Source organism: Eschscholzia californica, unplaced genomic scaffold (assembly GCF_041429995.1).
Source record: "Eschscholzia californica isolate CP2 unplaced genomic scaffold, dmEscCali1.0.p SCAF_2, whole genome shotgun sequence".
Lineage (NCBI taxonomy): Eukaryota > Viridiplantae > Streptophyta > Magnoliopsida > Ranunculales > Papaveraceae > Eschscholzia > Eschscholzia californica.
Window position 1 is genome coordinate 51,844,652 of NW_028238309.1, and position 19,373 is coordinate 51,864,024.

Below are 19,373 nucleotides of genomic sequence, written 5' to 3' on the forward strand. Positions count from 1 at the left end.
TCCTAATGTGACTTAGAAATGCCAAATGTTAAATAGTGAAGGCAAAGACAACCGTTGAATTGGACAATAAAATGACAATTCCAAAAAAAGAATGTAATATTCAACTCAATTACATTATTTATAGAAGTTCAATGAACTATTAAATCCACTTCCTTAAAGAACGAAAAAGAAATCTCTACAGTTTTGAAATTTATGTGGATCATTGGACAACCAAATATTAATATTTGAAGAAATAGTGAAGAAATAGTACAACATAAAAAAGAGAAGAAGAGGGTCCATTATTAGATAGCTACCGGCTACCAACAACTATCAACATACATGAGACGACCGCTGATGAAGTGGCGCCACCGTGATTAGTGTCGGCGGCACTGCCACATTTCATTAAATACGCGGTTGGTAATAATTCGAACTTTGACCTTTTCTTAATTTCTCCTACTAAAAAACACAAAAAAGAGATAAAAAGTAGTGAGGGCCCAAGCAAGAAAGAATGATTAAACACTCTTTTTGTTCTTCTTTTTGGAGGGTATTGCTCCCATCCTTTTCACTCTCTCTCTCTCTCTCTCCTCTCTTTTTAAAAGCTTTCCCTCTTCTCCCCATTCCCTAATAAACACCAAACAAAACCCTAGAAAGAATCAATCTCATAGATATTTATTTGCAGGTATATTTCTTCATCTTCCTTTTAACTAAACTTACCCTTTTTTATATTTGAATTATTAATTTTAATTCCTCTATATCATGACTTGTTTAATTTGTAGTTCTCTTATAACCTGTATGTATGAGTTGATTAAGGATGAAATAATTAGTTAAACCTGTTTTGTTTTCTTTAATCTTTTGCTAATACAGTTGGTAATCTTGTGATACATCATAGTTCTCTTACCCTCTTGTATTAATCAATTTCTTGTCATGAATGAACTCTACTTTTATATTCTTCTATGTTTGAAGCTATATGTACTAAGGTTTTAGAATTGTACTAGTAAAGGGTTTTGTTTATTAAGATCATTTAAACTGATTACGACTTTCGGGTTTGAAGTTGATTGATGAAAATCAAATGGTTCCAATTGGAAAATAAGTCATTTTTAATAGAACCCAAGTTTATTTTCTTTTCAAATTCATGATTTTGGATCTTGACAAGTGATATTGACTCTACTCGAGTTACAATTTCATAATGAGTCCATCTTGTTTATTTGTGTATTTAGAAGATATATACTTACGTAAAGAACGATTGGGAGATCGTTACGCACAAGAAGTGGGAAGAAGGTAGACAAATATTTACACTATTAGTACTGCCAACCTCATGTCAATAGCCCCTAATCTGGCTGGTACTTATTAAGTTATCATTTTCTTATAGGTGCTAAAATTTAAGTCATTTCGATTGGAAAAAGAGGTCCATGCTTGCGTGAAAGTTACCACTGAAAGAGCAGGACGAGTTAACTGTGTTACAGAAAATAGATAAGGACGGGTTCACTTTGTTGCGTGGCCGCTGGGCCACAGGGAACAAAACAAAGTACAGAGTGTGGAGACAATTCTATTGGTAATGAACCTCGTTGGCGGACAAATTCTAGCTTTTCTCCTCCATCAAGGAGATGGGATTGTCGATTTCAGTTTGATGGTTTGCCTCGAGAAGCAAGTGGAACTCCATTGCACTCATTATCTGTATCCTCGAATGGTAAAAGAAGTAGAAGTAGGGTGAGTAGTGATCAGTATGCAAACCACCAAGAAGCTATATCTGATGGTGTGGTGTCTTATTCTGGAAGCCCCTCTGATAATTTCCAGCCACCGTTATGGACACCACTGCAAAAGCACTTTGATTACAATGAGTTCCCTACTTCCATGGAAGGTAATTGGGCTTGTGCATTTTGTTTCCGAATGATAATTTCATTCATGCTTCCCACTTAGAACGATCCTATAATGTTGCACGATGTTAGATTCACCATAAAAATAGTATTATTACATTGAAGATTGAAGAAGACGAAGAAAGATTGAACTCAAAATTATCATTGAGATGCCTTATTTGTGTGAAATGTGAGGCCAACTTGTGGAGAAATTGTAGAAATGGCTCTGAGGGAGTTTCAACTTAGTGTCTTATTAAGGTACTTATGAATCTATAGGTATCCACCCCTCTAGTCTAGCATTTCACTATGATGCCATAGCCTTTCAAATCATTCAGAATTTTTGCTATAACAATTTAATATTTATTCGATACCTATTATCTCTTCTCAGTTTTACAAAATCTAATATGTTTTTTGCTCATGACCAGCAACAACGTCGAGTACTTGTTTTCTGCCTCTTCCGCCCGAGGTAACAATTCTATTAGAGTTTGTCATGTCGGTGCCCAAACTATTTTTACACGACTCCTAATTTGCTTCTTCCTCGTGGTTGTAGACTCGATTTGCAAGCGGATTATCAGCAGTATCCAACAGCTTCCAGTTTCCATCATCACTTTCTGAGTCGGGCCAGTGTGTATCTACTAGCAGACAACCCGTATCTCTTCCTCCTCACCACACTTCAAGCCGACTCTCTTGTTTGTCAAAACCTGTATACCCGTTAGTATTTCAGAATCCTATATCAGATGGTGAAGCTTTCATGTCTGAAGATACGAATTCGACAAACAGGTTAACACCTCGTGAGAATACGACCTCATCTCATTGTCCCAAGATCAGTTCTCATATTGACCATAAGTTCCATAAAACACTAATTGAACTCCAAATGATGGATGATTCTCCTGATTTTAGCTTGAGCTCCCGAAGAGAAGGGTTTAGATGGAGTAACGTGAGCAGTCACGATCTGGGGTTTGACGGGGATAGCTTTGATGTACCCGAGCATGTGGAGTTAGAGACCCGAAGATCTCCTAAATGTGTTGTAGAAGATCAGAAATGTGTATTATGCGGAAGACTTTTGTCTTAGAAGTCCCCATGGAGTTCATATCGGATTTTCAGAGGTGGGAATTTGCCGATTACTGGAATACTTTCTTGCTCTCATGTATTTCACGCTGAATGTTTGGAGCAAACAACATCGAAGGCAGATAGTAGCGACCCTGCTTGTCCTACTTGTTTAAATACTGTTGATGCAGCAGAAGAGTCTGTTTCAGTTTCTGCGCCACTGGAGATAGCCTTGAGATCGATAAGAAAGAATCGAGGTTTGGTAATTTCTGATGAGCCTAGAAACAATGGGTCTACTAAATTTTTAGATAATATTGAAGGCAGTTCAAGAAGAAACCTGACTTTATCAGTATCACAGCCTAATGCTAATGGTTCTTCGATAAGATCTCATCTAAAGAAGAATCTCTTCTTTAAGGGGAGCTCTGGAAAGAATTTCCTCGGCGCAAAGTTATTAAGGAGGATTGGTTCGGCTTCATCAAGTCAAGACCCAGCTGGTTGTTCTAGACCCATGAAGTCCCGGAAAAATAGCCGATAGGTGACATTCTTGTCTGTTGTAAGTTCGGTCGATTTGTTTATAAGCATACTGGTTTCTCTGGCAAAAAATGTGGCGTTCTGTTATATTATCAATTACCTAGCAATGTATCACTGAACTTCTGGTTTGTAATATGTAATCTTGGATATAGTTTACAGATAGAATGAGGTAAAAACGAGTATATATATTTGATATGCTGTGAATTGTGTTGATTAGGTGATGTTTTAGTTTACTGCAACCATTTTGACAGAGGTTGTGCTGGAAACCTATGAAGGCAAATCCGTTGGCTCTGCCTTTCAGGCCGGTCTATGCGATGGGTAAAATGATGGTTTTTCGATATCGGTTTGAAGCTGCATGATTGACCATTTTGTGTTAAAACGCTGAATAAAGTATAGTTTTTAATGCCCTTTTGTTTTTTTTAAGTCAGTGTACTTTGAGGGGTATGATTCTGCGTCTCAAACTCTTGACCTAGAAGGTAGAAACCAACTTGATAACTTCTCCTATCAAGAGTTGTTGACAAATTTATTATGGTTTTATCGAAGGCCGAAACCATATTCTTGATTTGGCAAACTATAGCCATGATTACGCTTTTCTAATTATCTTGAATTGTAATTTTACCCTTTGTTCTCTTCTTGGAAGAAACAATAAGTAAGGTAGATCAATAAGAGAAGTTGACCATTCATTATCATCATGAGTAAACTACAAAAAAAATAAAATACTTTAGATCATGTGGGATTCCTTTCTTTGTGTTTGTTAATTGATTTGAGTGATTTTATTTAGAAAAAGAATGATTTTCATATCTTCCCATTAATTTATTGACTAATTATTTAGAAAATTAATTATTACATTTGACTTTTCAATTATATAAAACATGATTAATAGTTTAATCTGATTCTTATCAACTTCACATATAATTTGTTTATCTATCCAGACTTTTAAGAGATGATAGTGAACATGAGTGAAAGAAATTTAACTTTTTTAAATGGTTTAGTATTTTAGTAGTTATGACCAAATTCACTCATGAGTTCTAATCGTCTTAAGATGTAGTGCTATCACTTCTTACGTATGGTTTGGTTTTCCGGTATTTAGTGTGATTGTCAAAGAAAAGTATTGACATTAGCGTATGGGTCAAGAGTTTGTCCGTTATAGTATCTGGGTCACAGACTACCGTTGACCCAGTTGACTACAGACGGTCGTTAACAATCGTTAGTTTGTGACCCAAATACTAATGCCGGTATTTTATGTTGACCCTAACACTAACTATCTCAGAAGTAAATTGTAATGCCAAGATAAAAGCATATTGATCAAACTAGCAAAACTACAATGTAATTCGAAAATATAAATATTCATCGAATTCAATATGTTGATCGTAGAGGGAACATGCTTTATTCTGCACTTAATGCGCGTCTTTCCGATGCGAAAATTGTTGTTCTAGTGTCTCGAAATATGAGAGATTCTTTTTTCTATAAATTCCCTAGACCACTTTCTCTTTGTTCTCATGCCTCTCGTCTTTCTTATAGTGGAACTCTCTGTGCTTTTCAAAGTATTTTTCACAAATATGACATGGACTTAATCTTCTTATAGCAAGCGTTGGATACAGTTGCCCTCTGGGAATCTCATCGGACGAGTTTTAATGATTATTTCCTTGATACATTGAATGGGCCTATGCTAAGCAGTAGATCCATTAGAGTGACATATACTAAGACAACTTGTCTTTCTACCAACGGTAGGTCGCTGGTGTCCATAGCTCTCTACTGGCGGGTTAGTCGGTCAGTGTTCGTGTCTTTTGCGGCGCTAATGATGGTGGAAGAGTTAGCTTAGGACTAGGCTCCGCTCCACGTCTGACAAGTTCACATCTTTCACCAATTTCTTTTAAGACGTCTGTATTCCAATGATTAAAAGGTAAATTTTGCCTCAGGGTCAATGAAATAGTACCGACATTAACATTTGGGTCACAAACTAACGGTTGTTAACGACTGTCTCTAGTCAACTGGGTCAACGGTTAGTCTGTGATCCAGACCTTATAACGGACAAACTCTTGACCCAACTACTAATGTCGGTATTTTTGTTTGACCCTAACGCTAAATATGAGTACAAACAAATTGCTTCCTTTGCTTTTCATCCATTTCTTCGGAGGTTGTTAAGAGCTCAAGACTAACTGGTGTTTGATTTTTTTGTCTGAAGTGACTTGTCTAAATCTAAATCATCTGATTCAATTACTTTGATAAGGGGGTATGATAGTAATTATAAGTTAACTTCGATAATAAATTCATAGATCCAAAATCAACGCGAGAAATCTTTTTAGACAAGCCAAATGCATGAGTTACGCAAAAATAAACATTCTGAAATACACTAGTCAAGAGATTCAGACCATTTAGACAAATCTAATGTGAACTAGGAAAAACCTAAACACTACCTAAAGCAAAAAGAAAAAAAACATTCTGAAATCAACTGGAGTCGGGAGATTTAACAAGTCGGTATAAGTCGAAGAGAAAACAAACGCTACCAAACTTGGTTCATCCATTGCAGCAAACAAATCATCAAGGATAATGAATATAGTTACAGACCATGTCATATAAGAGAATAATTATATTAGTTAGAGAATCATGTGAGAGAGAGCAGAGAGAGAGAGAGAGAGATAGGAAGGTTGTCATATATTCTTTCAAGCTAGACTGTTTGCCACATGAGGAAGCACTTTTACCAAATCTTGTAGATCCTAAAGTTAATATATTCAAGTACTCCTCTTCTCCATAGTCTGGAAATGATTTTTCTAAGTTATAAATGGAGGAGTCTTTAAGCTTCAAAGTCAAATTCAAATCCAGATCACCCCATGTTCTTGTATTAAAGCCATACTAAATCCATATGTAAACATTTCTTTTAGTGTAGCGGGGTTCTTCTAGCATTTGCTGAAGAACTTGTAACTGTCAAGATTTTAAGTACATTTAGCATTTCCTTATCAGTTATAATGTTTCTTAGTTTATAGAATTGTGGGATAATACAAATTGCACCCATTTAAGGAGAAGCATTTTGACAATGATGATCTTTAAACCCATTTAGATGGTGTTATCGACTTATCGTAACGAGGTATTCAACTCATTGCTATTGACTATTCAAAAAATGTATCGACACTCTGTTACTCATTAAATAAGAGTTACTTTTGAAATCGACGTCCCAGAGACAACATATTCAAATCATCGAAATCCAATATAGGAAAGTTTAAGTGAACATAAAATAAGATGCGGAAAGTGTGCCTCATGTTGCCCTTGTTTTAACTAGAGGCGCTTATTGGGCGCCGCCGGGTTTTGGGCTGGGCCCGGGTTGACTAAACTCATGGTCCAGCCGGGAACCGAGACTTGAACCAGACTGGGCTTATCCGGGGCAAATTCGGGTCTGGCCGGACCAGCCGCTTTTCGTACGAGTCAGACCGAGCCTGTACGGACCGGGCCGGTCCCGGGCCCAACCTGGCTGCCATCCTTTTAAACACCACTAGTTTTAACAAGATTGTTCTGTTGATTTATTTAACTACTCTCTCTGACTCTATCTATATCTCTCAATATCTATAAATGCACCATTGATACCCTCACACTCTTCCCATCTCTCTCTCTCTCTCTCTCTCTCTCTTACTTAATTTGAGATTTCAGTTTTCCAAGTCACATTTGTGGTAAGCTCTCCCAAAGCCACTTTCTCATCACAAGAAACTTACCATTTCTATTAAGTTTTAACCTTTTCTTTACCCATCTCAAAGAAAACTAATCTAGTTTTTGTTCTTTTCTTGGAATATGCAGATAATGAACTTCTTTGGATTTTTCCTACTAGCTTTCCTCACAATTTTAAAATCTAGTCTTGTATATGGAACTGCTTATTGGTATAATGCGCGTGCAACTTTTTATGGAGGATCGGACGCTTCGGGGACAATGGGTAAGAACAAAAAACCTAAAACAACATTTTTATTGTGTCCAAATCAGACATTTGGTTCAGACACAATATACTTTTTGCCTAAACGAATTTTTTCTTTCTTGATCTTATAATGTTTTTTTGTGTGTGTGAAATGTAGGAGGGGCATGTGGATATGGAGATCTTTATAGTCAAGGATATGGGACTAATACAGCAGCATTGAGCTCTGCTTTATTCAACAATGGGTTGACATGTGGGGCTTGTTATGAGATCAAATGTGTTAATAGTCCAAGTTGTCTCCCAGGTACAATCACAGTTACTGCTACAAACTTTTGCCCACCAAACAATGGTTTACCTAATAATGCAGGAGGATGGTGTAATCCTCCCCAACAACATTTTGATCTTTCTCAACCTATTTATCAACATATTGCCACTTACAAGTCTGGAATTGTCCCTGTTATGTATAGAAGGTAAGACATCTCTGTCCTCTCCCTTCTTTCTTTCTCTTAAGTAACACCAAAGCCCACTAAGTCCAAAGTAGTACAACATTGTACAAGGTTTTTCCTTGGCAAACATGAGTCTTCTCTAGACTACCCAATACTTCTTCAGAAGACGAGCGAAACCGCCCCAAAAACCTAATAGACAAGTAAAAGCATGGGTCATGTTAGGTGGTGCTTGTTTGTCACACCTGGGCCTCACGGTTATAAAAGACCTCACTAGGGAAGGGTGCTTAACTTCTTAAGAGGAGCACGGAGAACCACACTCCGCCTCACCACCGATGGGAGATTGCTTTGCAACAATTTTGACGACTTCTAACTCATTATCTTATTTTTTTTTGGTTTTAGGGTTACTTGCATAAAAAGTGGTGGGATGAGATTCACAATTAATGGTCACTCATACTTCAACCTTGTTATTGTAACAAATGTTGGTGGTGCTGGAGATGTTGTAGCTGTGGCTATAAAAGGCACCAAAACTGGTTGGCATTCCATGTCAAGAAACTGGGGTCAAAATTGGCAAAGCAACACCTACCTTGATGGTCAAGCACTTTCATTCAGAGTCCAAATAAGTGATGGTCAAAGAATGGTCTCTCAAAATGTAGCTCCTCCAAACTGGTCTTTTGGAAAAACTTACAACAGTCCAAGACAATTTAAACCTGCTAGATTTTAACCACTTAATTCTTTTTTAAACTTCATCAAAATCAAAATACTCCGAATTGAAAAATCCCCATTTATCAAAGTTAGGTATTTTTCATTTTCTTTAACTCGAAAATCCGAGTTTGAATCAAGGTTTTATGTACTTTTAGTTATCAAACTCTGGTTTTGCATTCGTTTACTTTAGGTCTTAAAAAAACCTCTATATCTCATATGCACGTATAAGGATTTGAGAAAAAGACTTGTTTTTAAAATCTGATTAGATTATTTTAGGCATGTAAAATTCACATAAATTTGAGCCCGTTTATATTCATACCTATAAAAGAAACTCTACTCAGTTTTCTTTGGATTAATATGGTAAAAAAGAAAAAAAAAAATCAATTTTTTATTTAGTTATTTTTAGGAAATCTTTTGAATGACTTGACTATCTTCCTATCCATGGGTCGTTAATGTTGGTGGGAGGATGAGGACTTTGTTATATTGAAAGAGGGCATTTTTTCCCTAAGTAGATTTGGAAGAGAATTCTTATGTTTGTGGGATAGCCAGTAGTTAGCATCTGCATTTTGTTTCTGTGTTTTTTTGTGGGAAGTTATCCATTGGATCTTCTGGTTTCAAATATAATAAAAATATGATGGGTTATTGAAATGTTAAGGCAAATTGAGTTATTTAAAATATTTGTTTTCAATATAATCAATAAGTAGATTTTGGTTTTGGATTTTTTCTATTCCTCCAACTAAAATTTACCATATTTTTCCATCACGATATGAAATTTCGAATAAACTTAGTTTTTGATGACGTGATTAGCTCGTGAATCATGGTTATTACGGAAACGCAACTTAGACCAACTCGGCCATCTCAACAATTGGATAACCAATTTGAAGATAATATAGAAGACAAGTATTTCAAAAATACACAAAGCCCTATCCACACCAACATTATTTACGAAGCCACACATCACTTGATTCCCTCATCACTTGATTCCCTCGGTGCATATAAAACTTCCCAAAGTTGGATTGGGTTAGTTTGTCACCCAAGTTCTCTATTAGAGGAAAGAAATCTTGTCAACCGTTTTCTTTTAGTCCCACACAGGAAAATCTTAACAATACCAAGATGTTTATTAGAAGCTAGACATCCCTACTCAATTGCCGAGCTCATTAACGTGAGTTTGTAACCCATGTGGGGGCATTAAAGTGGTTGAACAATTAGTCAGTTTCAATTGGTTGGGAAGGATATTGCGTGTGTACATTGACTTGCCTAACATGAGCCATGAGGTGTGCTCCATCGGTTCAGATCCCATGGCTCCTGGAGACCCGTTCAGCGTTAACTTGCTTTCGCAAAGCCGCATGACAATACCAACCTTCAGTAAAAGTGTTAGGATAACGAGTTGGGGCACCTCCGTTATAACACCCGTGCAGAGCTGACTCAATTGGACAACCACTTTTTGTATTTTTTTTTTTATAATTGAAGTCGTATTCATCTTTTACTGTAGAGATTATTTGTTCTACCGTAATGGCATGGTATTTGGTACGATCTTTTGTTTTTTTAGATGACATAAAATATTATTTTCTAAGTTATAATAGACGGAGTTAACTGGAAAAGTCCACTACTTTTTGGTGTAGTTGTGGACACTCACTCCGTAACAAGAGGTCCCAAAGTTGGATTAATGTGCAAACGATTTTTCCAGTTTTTTAATAGAAGTAAGCATAGCTCAAATTCATGGCTTTGTCAGTCGCCACGAGACTTACAATGCACAAGAATGCTGGGAAATTCTCACTTCGTGTTACATCATCGGTAAAAGCAAATCTAGCTAAGCCCTGAGCTACTTCAATAAAGATACTCGGAGCTGTAGGTTCTTAAGAATGTCAGATCTCATGCATAAGCTTAATATGAACTAGTTTAGAGTTACCTTAACGCTAAATTCCACGGACTATTCGGTTGAATATAAAAAGAGCAAGAGCTCCAATAGTGGCTCCTCTACTTGAGACACCTGAATTACATCAATGGTGAAAGCAAATCTAGCAAGCTCGTGAGCTGCTTCATTAAAAAATACGCGAACAATGCGAGAATTAGCAACCCTTCAAAGTTGCAGCTTCATTAAGAATCTCAGAAATAATATGAGCGAATTCTCCTCGGTGATTCTTCTTCCGGACTCGAACGCGCCTTTATCACGATCGACGAGTCTCCTTCATTAAAGGTACGCGAACAATGCGAGAATCGGAAACTCTCCAGAGCTCTAGGTTCAGTAAGAATCTCATAACTAATAGAGAGAATATTCTCCACAGTGGTTCCTCCTCCGCACTTGAACACGCATTTATCACGATCAACGAGTCTCCTTCAATAATACGTTTATGTTGATACAATGATTTCACATGATTATTAGATAATTTGGCCGCCATTGCTTCCGCAATTAGAGCATTTTGCGCTATGATTATTAGATAATATAGAACACAAGTATTTCAAAAATACGGAAAGCCCTATTGGCACCACCATTATTTACGAAGCCACATATCACTTGATTCCGCCGGTGCAAATAAAATTTCCCAAAGTTGGGTTGGGTTAGTGTAAGAGAGGAAAGAAATCTTGTCAACAGTTTTTATTTTTTAGTCCCACGCAGGAAACCTTAACAATACCAAGTTCTTTATTAGAAGATACACATACCTATTCTATTGCCGAGCTCAGTAACGCGAGTTTGTAACCCAGGTGGGGGCATTAAAGTGGTTGAACAATTAGCCAGTTTCAATTGGCTGTCTATGGACTGGGGGCTGCTGCGTGTGTATAAATTGGCTTGATTAAGGACTTCGCGTCTTGGCCTAACATTGACCCATGAGATGTGCTCCACCGATTCAGATTCCATGGCTCCTCGAGACTGGTTAGTCTTAGCTTCGCACAGCGCATGACAATATACCACCCTTCATTGAAAGTGTTGGGATAACAAGTTGGGGCACCTCCGTCAACACACCGCGTTGAGCTGACCGAATTGGACAACACCCCGGGAAAGGGGCCCCTTTCCTTCTCCTAAACAGGTAAAGAAAGATGGAGTAGGAGAGAGAGAGAGAGGAGGAGAAAAATAAGAAAAGATAAGTAGTGGTGGAAGAAGAAAGGGGAAAAGAGAGGGAGGATATTGTGTGGAGAAAATGATTGTTTAGGTTGAGAAAAATATTATAATAACTAAAAAAGCCTCTATTCATATCTATTGATTAAAAGTGGTCAAAATATTATGATAATATAGAAAGTAAGTTTAAAATAATTTGAGTAATTGTTGTTAAGGTCGATTTCTATTTTTCACGTTCCCAAAATGCCCTTATCTATTCAAAGAGCTTTCCTCTCAACAAACCTCAATTTTTTAGGGTTTTCTTTTCTTCTGACAGAGAAAATGAGAGATTTAGCGAGAGAGAGAGAGAGAGATGATGATTCGATTTTCAGAGATAGAACACGACCCCAAGGCATCATCATCTTCGTTCTGATCTTCTTCTTCGTCGTCACCATCTTCCTCCAGATCACCTTTACACGAACAGATTTTTTACCAGTCTTTCGATAAAGATTTTGAGTATAAATGGATCAATGAAGTAGCAGACAAGGATGACGATGAGTATCAAGGTTGGTTCATTCTCTACTTTGAAACTTATTGATTATACTCTGTTTAGATTCCTGTTTTCTGGTTGATGAAACCTAATAGATTTCATGGTATTTTGTTCCTACTTGGGTATTTAGAAGTGATGATAGATTCAGTGATTGAATTTCATCTTTTTAATGTAATTTGAGCTATAAATTTCAGTACCCATTCTTTAGTTTTGGTAAATCATCCCATTCTTTGAGAATTATCAGAAGAAGACAACCATAATACAAATATTCCCCTGGATCCTTTGCTCTCCGAACTCAGAAATTCATTCTTCAATCTCCAACCATCAGTCCCTTTGAAACTCTTGAAAATAGTTTCATTGACATTATCTTTTATTAGCTTCTAAACCTAATTTATATCTGTTATTGTAAGACGAGAAACCTCTCAAAAACATTCATTCTTCGTTCGGAGATGGTTAGAGTGAGTCTTGTCGCTCGATGTCTTCACTTATAGTATACTTATAAAAGGACTATGTGAAATGGGTAGAATGAAAGAGGGATTCGATCTTTTGAGAAAGATGGAGAAAGAAGGTATGATGGCAAACTCGATAACGTATAATATCCCCATATCTAACTTAATTATTTGTGGGAATTAACAAAAATTTGAAGTTATGGTTTAATTCCTTATTTTGCTGAAGCAGTAGTAATGACACTTGTTCCGCGCTTAGGTTGGCCTTATTTTCGGGTTGGAAGAGAATCAAAGTATCAAACAGTAGTATATAGTGCAATTCTTGCTTCTAGACTGTATTTTATTGAGTTTTTCCCTTTCTTTCTAAGAGTTACTAGTGTTTTAGATTTCTATCCAAGAACGAGACTGTTAGTGTCCGCTGTTTTGTCATTCTGATGAGAAAATGTTGTTGTATGTAGCCATTAGCAATATTCACACAGTAAAGCTGCTGCGAATTATAGTGTTCTTTTGAAGTTAAACTGTGAACCTTTTCATGCATTTCCATATTTCCCAACTCAACTGCATCCATAAATGTATGACTGTAGTGTTAGTTGGAGTCGTAGATTTTATCCATGTGACTAGGATCATTTGAACTTGTGCATTTGTTTCCTTAAACCTTAGATGCTATACAAAATTACAAATATGTTCTTTTGCTTCTGTTTTTGCTAGTTTTGTGTTAGAATCAGTGAGAAGGTGAAGGCTACAGAGACACCTGAAAATGAGCCACTGAGAAAACGTGAGAGGAAACCAAGCTAAAAGATGGGAGCAAATGATAGTGACGAAGTGGACGATGAAGCTCCCAAAGAAAACCAAGATGCTGCAGCTGGACAGGAACCGAAAGAGCGGAAAGATGACGGGACGAAAGAAGCAGGGGGACTGAAGAGAAAAATGCAGTAGAGGTAACTACGGGAGATGGAGTTGGTTCTAGAAAGAAACTGAAGACAGCATTGCGGATTCCGATCCCAAGGAAGAGAAAGTCTCTGAAATGAGACCTCCCTTATCAGATTCTGTTCTACCTGCTGAGGGAGAAAAGGTGGTCCTCTGAAAAAGAAGATTTGGGTAGGCGGCGAGGCTCCTCGGCAAAGTTTACTCGAAGTTATCCTAGCAACAACCCCGACTATAAGGAGAACCAAGAGGAATAAAAACCACCCGTGACCCACTCAGTGTAATTGCCAGGGACCGCAGCATCGGAACCTATCTCCTTTCCGTTGTTGAAACCCCCAATGTAATGTCTTTTCTCATACACCAAATATTCTCTGAAAACTTAGTCTGGATTTCATTTCTTCTTTTAGACTAGATTCATGGATGGTGGTAAAAAATGAATGGCAGCCGAGTCGATTTAGTTGAAGTATTGGTGCATAAATATTATATACTATCTTTTTTATTCATAATTTCTGCTAATCCAGTGATCTGTTCAAACACCAACCGATCGAAGGTCACAATTCTTCATTTCAGGCATTCTTCTTTCTAGTTATATTATCACCCTCGGACTTTTGAAATTTTTAATACTGACAGTCAACTAAAGTGAAGATGTGCTTCAATTTTTGCATATAAGATTTCAATTTTTGACATAGAAATTCCGCCATTTGTTATCAATAGGGCCAAACTCATGATTTCGTAGATAAATACTCTTAGTCTATATACTCGATTTGCAAATCGAGTTTGCAAGATATGCAACTCAAGATTATATTCTGGAAAACTTGCAAATCATGTTTGCATTCTATATTTTGCAAACACAGTTTGTAAAAGAGATTGTTGCAAACAAATGTTTGCAGAAGTTGTTTGCAATCACGTTTGCAGAACAGATTGTTGCAAACACGTTTGCATAACAGATTGGTGCAAACACGTTTGCATAACAGATTGGTGCAAACACGTTTGCATAACAGATTGGTGCAAACACGTTTGCATAACAGATTGTTGCAAACACGTTTGCATAACAGATTGTTGCAAACATGTTTGCATAACAGATTGGTGCAAACACGTTTGCAGAAAAACGTAAAGGAAAAAAACGCCGTTTTTTCTGGGTTTTTTTTTTGAAAAAAAGTATTGAAAGTGGATCTTGTTAGAAAGCTAATGAAAAATCATTTCTAAGTCTATAATTTTTATAGCAATCCGACATCTCAAACAAAAGTTATGTTGATTTAAAGTTTAAATAAAAATAAAAGAATTTAGTTACACAAAATGACAAAAAAGGGTATTTTAGTAGTTGCACACTTTTTGACCTGAATAATAATTTTCAAATGTTGTATGCTTTTTCACTTATTTTCTATATTATTTTGACCTAAATAGAAATTACCTCTATTGTGTGGGTAGTGGCCGTAGCCCGGAGATGAGGAAAAAGAAGAAGTTTTGTTATTCCGTAAAATTTGACAAAATCCAAAATTTTCCATTAAAATTTCATACTAGGAAAATTTTCTTACTTCCCATCAAAAAAGCAATCAATCAAAATAGATTTAGTTTTGTTTCGGTTTGAATTTTTGGAAACCTCTCAACAAAATATTGATAATTTATGTATATTATATCATATAATACTATATAGATAGAAAAATGTATATTATATTCATCCCTCCATTATGGTCCCTTTCCCGGCCCTCCGGGTAAAACCGAGACACTCCAGACCTATCTAGACTCTCTGGACTCCAGACCTATCTAGACTCTCTGGACGCGTCCTGGACGCATCCTAGACGCGTTCTAGACGCGCCCATGAGCTTCCTGGATGACCTAGGCGGTCTCCGTCTCCCAGACCGAGACGCATCCTCTAGGTCAGTTCGACCAGGAAGCTTCCAACAGCTTCCTGGCCAGTTTTAGGAGTTTAAAATAAAAAAAACCGAGCTACCGTTTTTTTTTTCTTTTGCAACTTTGAAGTTGCTATTCCCACCTTCAGAACTCTTTCTAAAAATCAAATTTTGTTTTTCAAAACTTCTAAAACATGAAAAACAACTCTTAGTCAAAATCAATTTGGATCAAAATTGATGTTTTGAAACTTTTTCAAAGAACAATTGAAAATCAATTTGATTAATTTTTAAATCCTATTCAAAATCATCAAATTGACATGCCCAAAACACTTTTAGACATAACTATCTATCTAAACTAGCATAGGTTGGTCCGAAACTTAGCCAAAATTAGCTATGTGCAAGACGCTTTGACGCCACTGTTGGGTTATGGTGTCTTCTAGTATTCCAAGCGGAATCTCAGACATCTAATGTCTAACACTAATGTTTCCTGGATCTCATGCATAAGCTAATAATGATGAACTAAGTAAATTAGTTGTATAAATACCTTTAATCGCTAGTTTTTCCTCGAACCATTCGAATTGCTTTTGAGAAGACTAAGAGCTCTAATAGTAGCTCCTCTACTTGGGACACCTAGCAATCACCTTGATCTCCCACCTTGTTTCTAGCTAGAACACCAATGGTGGTTAGATGAAGAACACCTTCTTCTTTGAGTAGATAGCTACTTGATGTTGTAGAGGTTGAAAGCTTCTTGAGATTTTTTCACACCTTATTAAAGTCCCAAAGAGACATTATATAAAATCCTAAGTTAGAGTCCCACCCTAATTAGGTTTCCCAAAAAAGTCCTTTTGAATAAGATTAAGGAAATAGTCAAAATTAGAAATTACTTTCTATTTTCTCTCTTTCCCTTGTTGTAGCCGCCACATGCAAGGGTGTATGACCTGATCTGGCCGGCCCCTTATCGGCAACCCATATTGCATGGTTGGCCATCCTCTTGGGCCCAAAACACCCCTTTGGTGCCCTTAAAATCCCTTCTTTCGGGTTTTTTGTACTATCTTTGTCTAAACTTCTTTTAGGCCTTTTGGACATATCTTATGGGTCTCCCATGTATATATGTCTTATCCCTCTAGTCATATATTCCGATCAAGTTGACACTCTTTGTGTAACCCGTTGTACGATCCGGTCGAAGTTAGCCGCGAATTATTTCGTAATTCGACGATCGTAGTTGGTTTCTAGCCAAACACTACGACCCCTAAATCGTCCGGACTTGATGATCTTGTTCATCAATTGTCCTATCTGACAAATTGCTCGCATTGCATTTTTGATCGAAGAACATCTCCTTCGGGGGGGGGGGGATCCAGTAATCTTGCCAGATATTGACATGGGTACCTTTGTGAACTTCCCACAAGATTAAGCTATAAACCTGGTCAAAGTATTCGTGAATGGATTTCTAAAGCCAGGAGTGGGTTGGTTTAGGAGGATTTGGTTTGAAGGTATTAGAGATGTACTTTGCTTTGAGCAATTTCGTCCAAAGTGCATGAGGGTTTTTGCACATTCACCAGGCCAGTTTATTAAGGAAGGTCTGGTTGTCTAGATGCGGGAGTTGGAAACCTAGGCCTCCATGTTTGTGGAGGAGGCAAATAGAGGACCATTTGATTGTGTGGATGGTTTTTTATTTTTCCCCACCAGATTGAAGGGTCTCAATGCGAGTGTTTATGCCTTTTGGAAGGGCAAAGCATTGCACCCGGTATCGTGGAACGACCGCTTTAGTTGTGGAGATAGCAGCTGAACGACCAGCTTGAGATAAGAGATTACTGTGCCATTTGGAGAGCTTAGTCTAAATTTGGTTAAGGATGGAAGATAAGACTTGCAGCTTCTTGGCGCCAATGAAGAGGTTGGTGCCCAGATATTTATCGAGAGTGGAGGATTGGCGAATTTTGAGGTTACCAATGAAGAGGTTGGTGCCCAGATATTTGTATTTATTATAATGAATAAGTAGATTTTCCTATTTAGATATCTTTCTCTTGATTCCTCCAACTAATATTTAACATATTTTTCCATCACCTTGATATGAAATCTCGAATAAACTTAGTTTTCTTCATAACGAGATTAGCTTGGGATTCATGATTATTACGTAAACACTGGTTACTTTGTCCACAATTTAGAAGGACAGACATTATTTCTCTCAACCTACTTTTTTTTTCCTTTCTTTTGGTATAAGTTTAATTGAAATAAAGTATTTTGAGTACGTTAAAAATAATAAGAAAAATATATGACAAATGTTTTTTAGAAGAATATGACAATAGAAAACCCTACGATCTTACACCAACTCGGCCATCTCAACAGTTGGATAAAAAAGTGGAAGACAATATTACAAACCAGTATTTTAAAAATACACAAAGCCCCATTGACATTCATCACTTGATTCCGTTGGTGCACATAAAACTTCCTAATGTTGGCTTGGGTTGGGTTGGGGTGGGTCGGTTTAAGAGAGGAAAGAAATCTTGTCAACCCTTTCATTTTAGTCCCACACGGGAGAACCTTAACAATACCAAGTTCTTTATGAAACGGAAGACATACCTATCAAGTTGCCGAACTCAGTAGCGTGAGTTTGTAACCCATGTGGGGGCATTAAAGTGGTTGGACGATCAATCAGTTGCGATAGGTTGGCTGTTGTGAATGTAGAAATTGACTTGCCTAACATGATCCATGGGGTCTGCTTCGTTGATTCAGATCCCATGTCTCCTGATCGAGACTTGATCAACTTTAATGTGGTAGTAGAGCCCTTCAGTAAAAGTGTTAGGATAACGAGTTGGGGCACCTCCGTCAACACCCCATGTTGAGCTGACTTAATTGAACAATCCCTTTTTGTAAATTCTGTTGAAAATAAGATTTTGAAAAGGAATACTGAGGAATATTTCTAATAAATGTTCAAAGAAATATTGTACATTGAACTGTTATTATAAGATAATTGGTGACATAATCATTTATATTTTACAAGAAATACAAAAATTTATTAGTTCAAATTCATGATTTTGTCAGTTGGCACGAGAGTTGACAACTCTCCAGAGTTGCAGCAACATTATAGGTACGCGAACAATGCGGGATTGACAACTCTCCAGAGTTGCAGCTACATTAAGAATCTCCTAAATGATAGAGAGAATTCTCCATGGTGGTTCCTAATTTGTACTGGAACACGCTTTTATCACAATCAACGAGTCTCTTTTGATAATACATTGATGTTGATATAGCTGTTGATGTCAAAATTTGTCAATCTGCTATCAGTCAGAGTAACAAATCCGTGATGCTGTATTCTGTTACTATTGATAAGACTGCTACAACTAATCCCGCTGCAATCATCTTACACCGACTCCTTCTCAATTGAACCTGGGGGATGAAACCCACAAGGAGTTCGGAAAATTCGCTAACAGTCAAGACAATCAGATTGTCCATGTAGTTAAAAGAATTTAGTATTGAGTGAACCTTGGAGTTCGTACCTTCTTCGAGGTAAGTTGATGACCTTTTATAGGTTGTTTTGGCCAATTGCTGGTAGGCGGCGTGATTGAGGTGATTGAGATCCACCATGTTGGACTGAAACTACTATTTCGTAGTCATAAGATATTAAAGGTTCCCTCTGAGGTTATCCCGTATCTTTGGTATCTAGGGGTTAACTTGTTCTAGGATTCTCGATAGATATGTTTCCGAGTTGATAGATCCTTTAGGAAATTGTTTTCTCCTTTGGAGACTCTTGAATCCCATTTGTTAAATACTTAATATCCTCACCGACTGGGATCTTTGATTAGGTTCAGGGTTAAGCGGTAAGCGTGAGATGATGGGCCTAGAAGGTTACCCTAAAAGGTTTATACCCGCAAGTATACGGGCGTCAAGTAGTAATAACCCGGTAAGACCGTGGTCGATCCTCAGAGACTAAGTGAAACCTATTCTAACACTTAGAAGTAGCATGGTTTTAGTTTTTGAAAGTGGTTTTGGTGATAAAATAATAAAATACTAAACGAATAATGGAAATGAACTCAAATGGGGGAGGGAGTCTAGGGTTTCTGAATCAACCACATAATTCACTTTTAAACACACGAAATTAACTGACTAACTCTCTCTTTT

At 37.1% G+C, this 19,373-nt stretch overlaps 2 protein-coding genes across 5 annotated transcripts; both read left to right on the plus strand.

Annotated features, from left to right (window-relative positions):
* Positions 1 to 413: 413 nt before the first annotated feature.
* LOC147558855 (uncharacterized) lies at positions 414 to 3,605 on the plus strand. Of its 3 annotated transcripts, none has more exons than XM_086660567.1 (5): positions 414 to 658; positions 1,197 to 1,257; positions 1,349 to 1,837; positions 2,258 to 2,298; positions 2,383 to 3,605. In XM_086660567.1, the coding sequence occupies exons 3-5, from the start codon at positions 1,831 to 1,833 to the stop codon at positions 2,902 to 2,904; spliced, it is 570 nt and encodes a 189-aa protein (XP_086516693.1). In that variant the 5' UTR covers positions 414 to 658; positions 1,197 to 1,257; positions 1,349 to 1,830; the 3' UTR covers positions 2,905 to 3,605. The 3 variants fall into 3 exon arrangements, with proteins under 3 accessions (XP_086516693.1, XP_086516694.1, XP_086516695.1); XM_086660569.1 differs by having other exon boundaries at positions 490 to 658; positions 1,200 to 1,257; XM_086660568.1 differs by lacking the exon at positions 1,197 to 1,257 and having other exon boundaries at positions 480 to 658.
* Positions 3,606 to 6,959: 3,354 nt separating this feature from the next.
* On the plus strand, positions 6,960 to 8,833 carry LOC147558856 (expansin-A1-like). Of its 2 annotated transcripts, XM_086660578.1 has the most exons (4): positions 6,960 to 7,072; positions 7,197 to 7,329; positions 7,466 to 7,775; positions 8,151 to 8,833. In XM_086660578.1, the coding sequence occupies exons 2-4, from the start codon at positions 7,200 to 7,202 to the stop codon at positions 8,470 to 8,472; spliced, it is 762 nt and encodes a 253-aa protein (XP_086516704.1). In that variant the 5' UTR covers positions 6,960 to 7,072; positions 7,197 to 7,199; the 3' UTR covers positions 8,473 to 8,833. The 2 variants fall into 2 exon arrangements, with proteins under 2 accessions (XP_086516704.1, XP_086516703.1); XM_086660577.1 differs by lacking the exon at positions 6,960 to 7,072 and having other exon boundaries at positions 7,145 to 7,329; positions 8,151 to 8,642.
* Positions 8,834 to 19,373: the final 10,540 nt, after the last annotated feature.

Coding starts and splice junctions, on each gene's coding strand:
- LOC147558856 (XM_086660577.1), top strand. CDS start 7,191: ATGCAGATAATGAACTTCTTTGGATTTTTCCTACTAGCTTTCCTCACA. Junction 7,330..7,465: donor GGACGCTTCGGGGACAATGG/GTAAGAACAAAA, acceptor TGTGAAATGTAG/GAGGGGCATGTGGATATGGA. Junction 7,776..8,150: donor GTCCCTGTTATGTATAGAAG/GTAAGACATCTC, acceptor TTTTGGTTTTAG/GGTTACTTGCATAAAAAGTG.
- LOC147558855 (XM_086660567.1), top strand. Junction 2,299..2,382: donor TTCTGCCTCTTCCGCCCGAG/GTAACAATTCTA, acceptor TCGTGGTTGTAG/ACTCGATTTGCAAGCGGATT.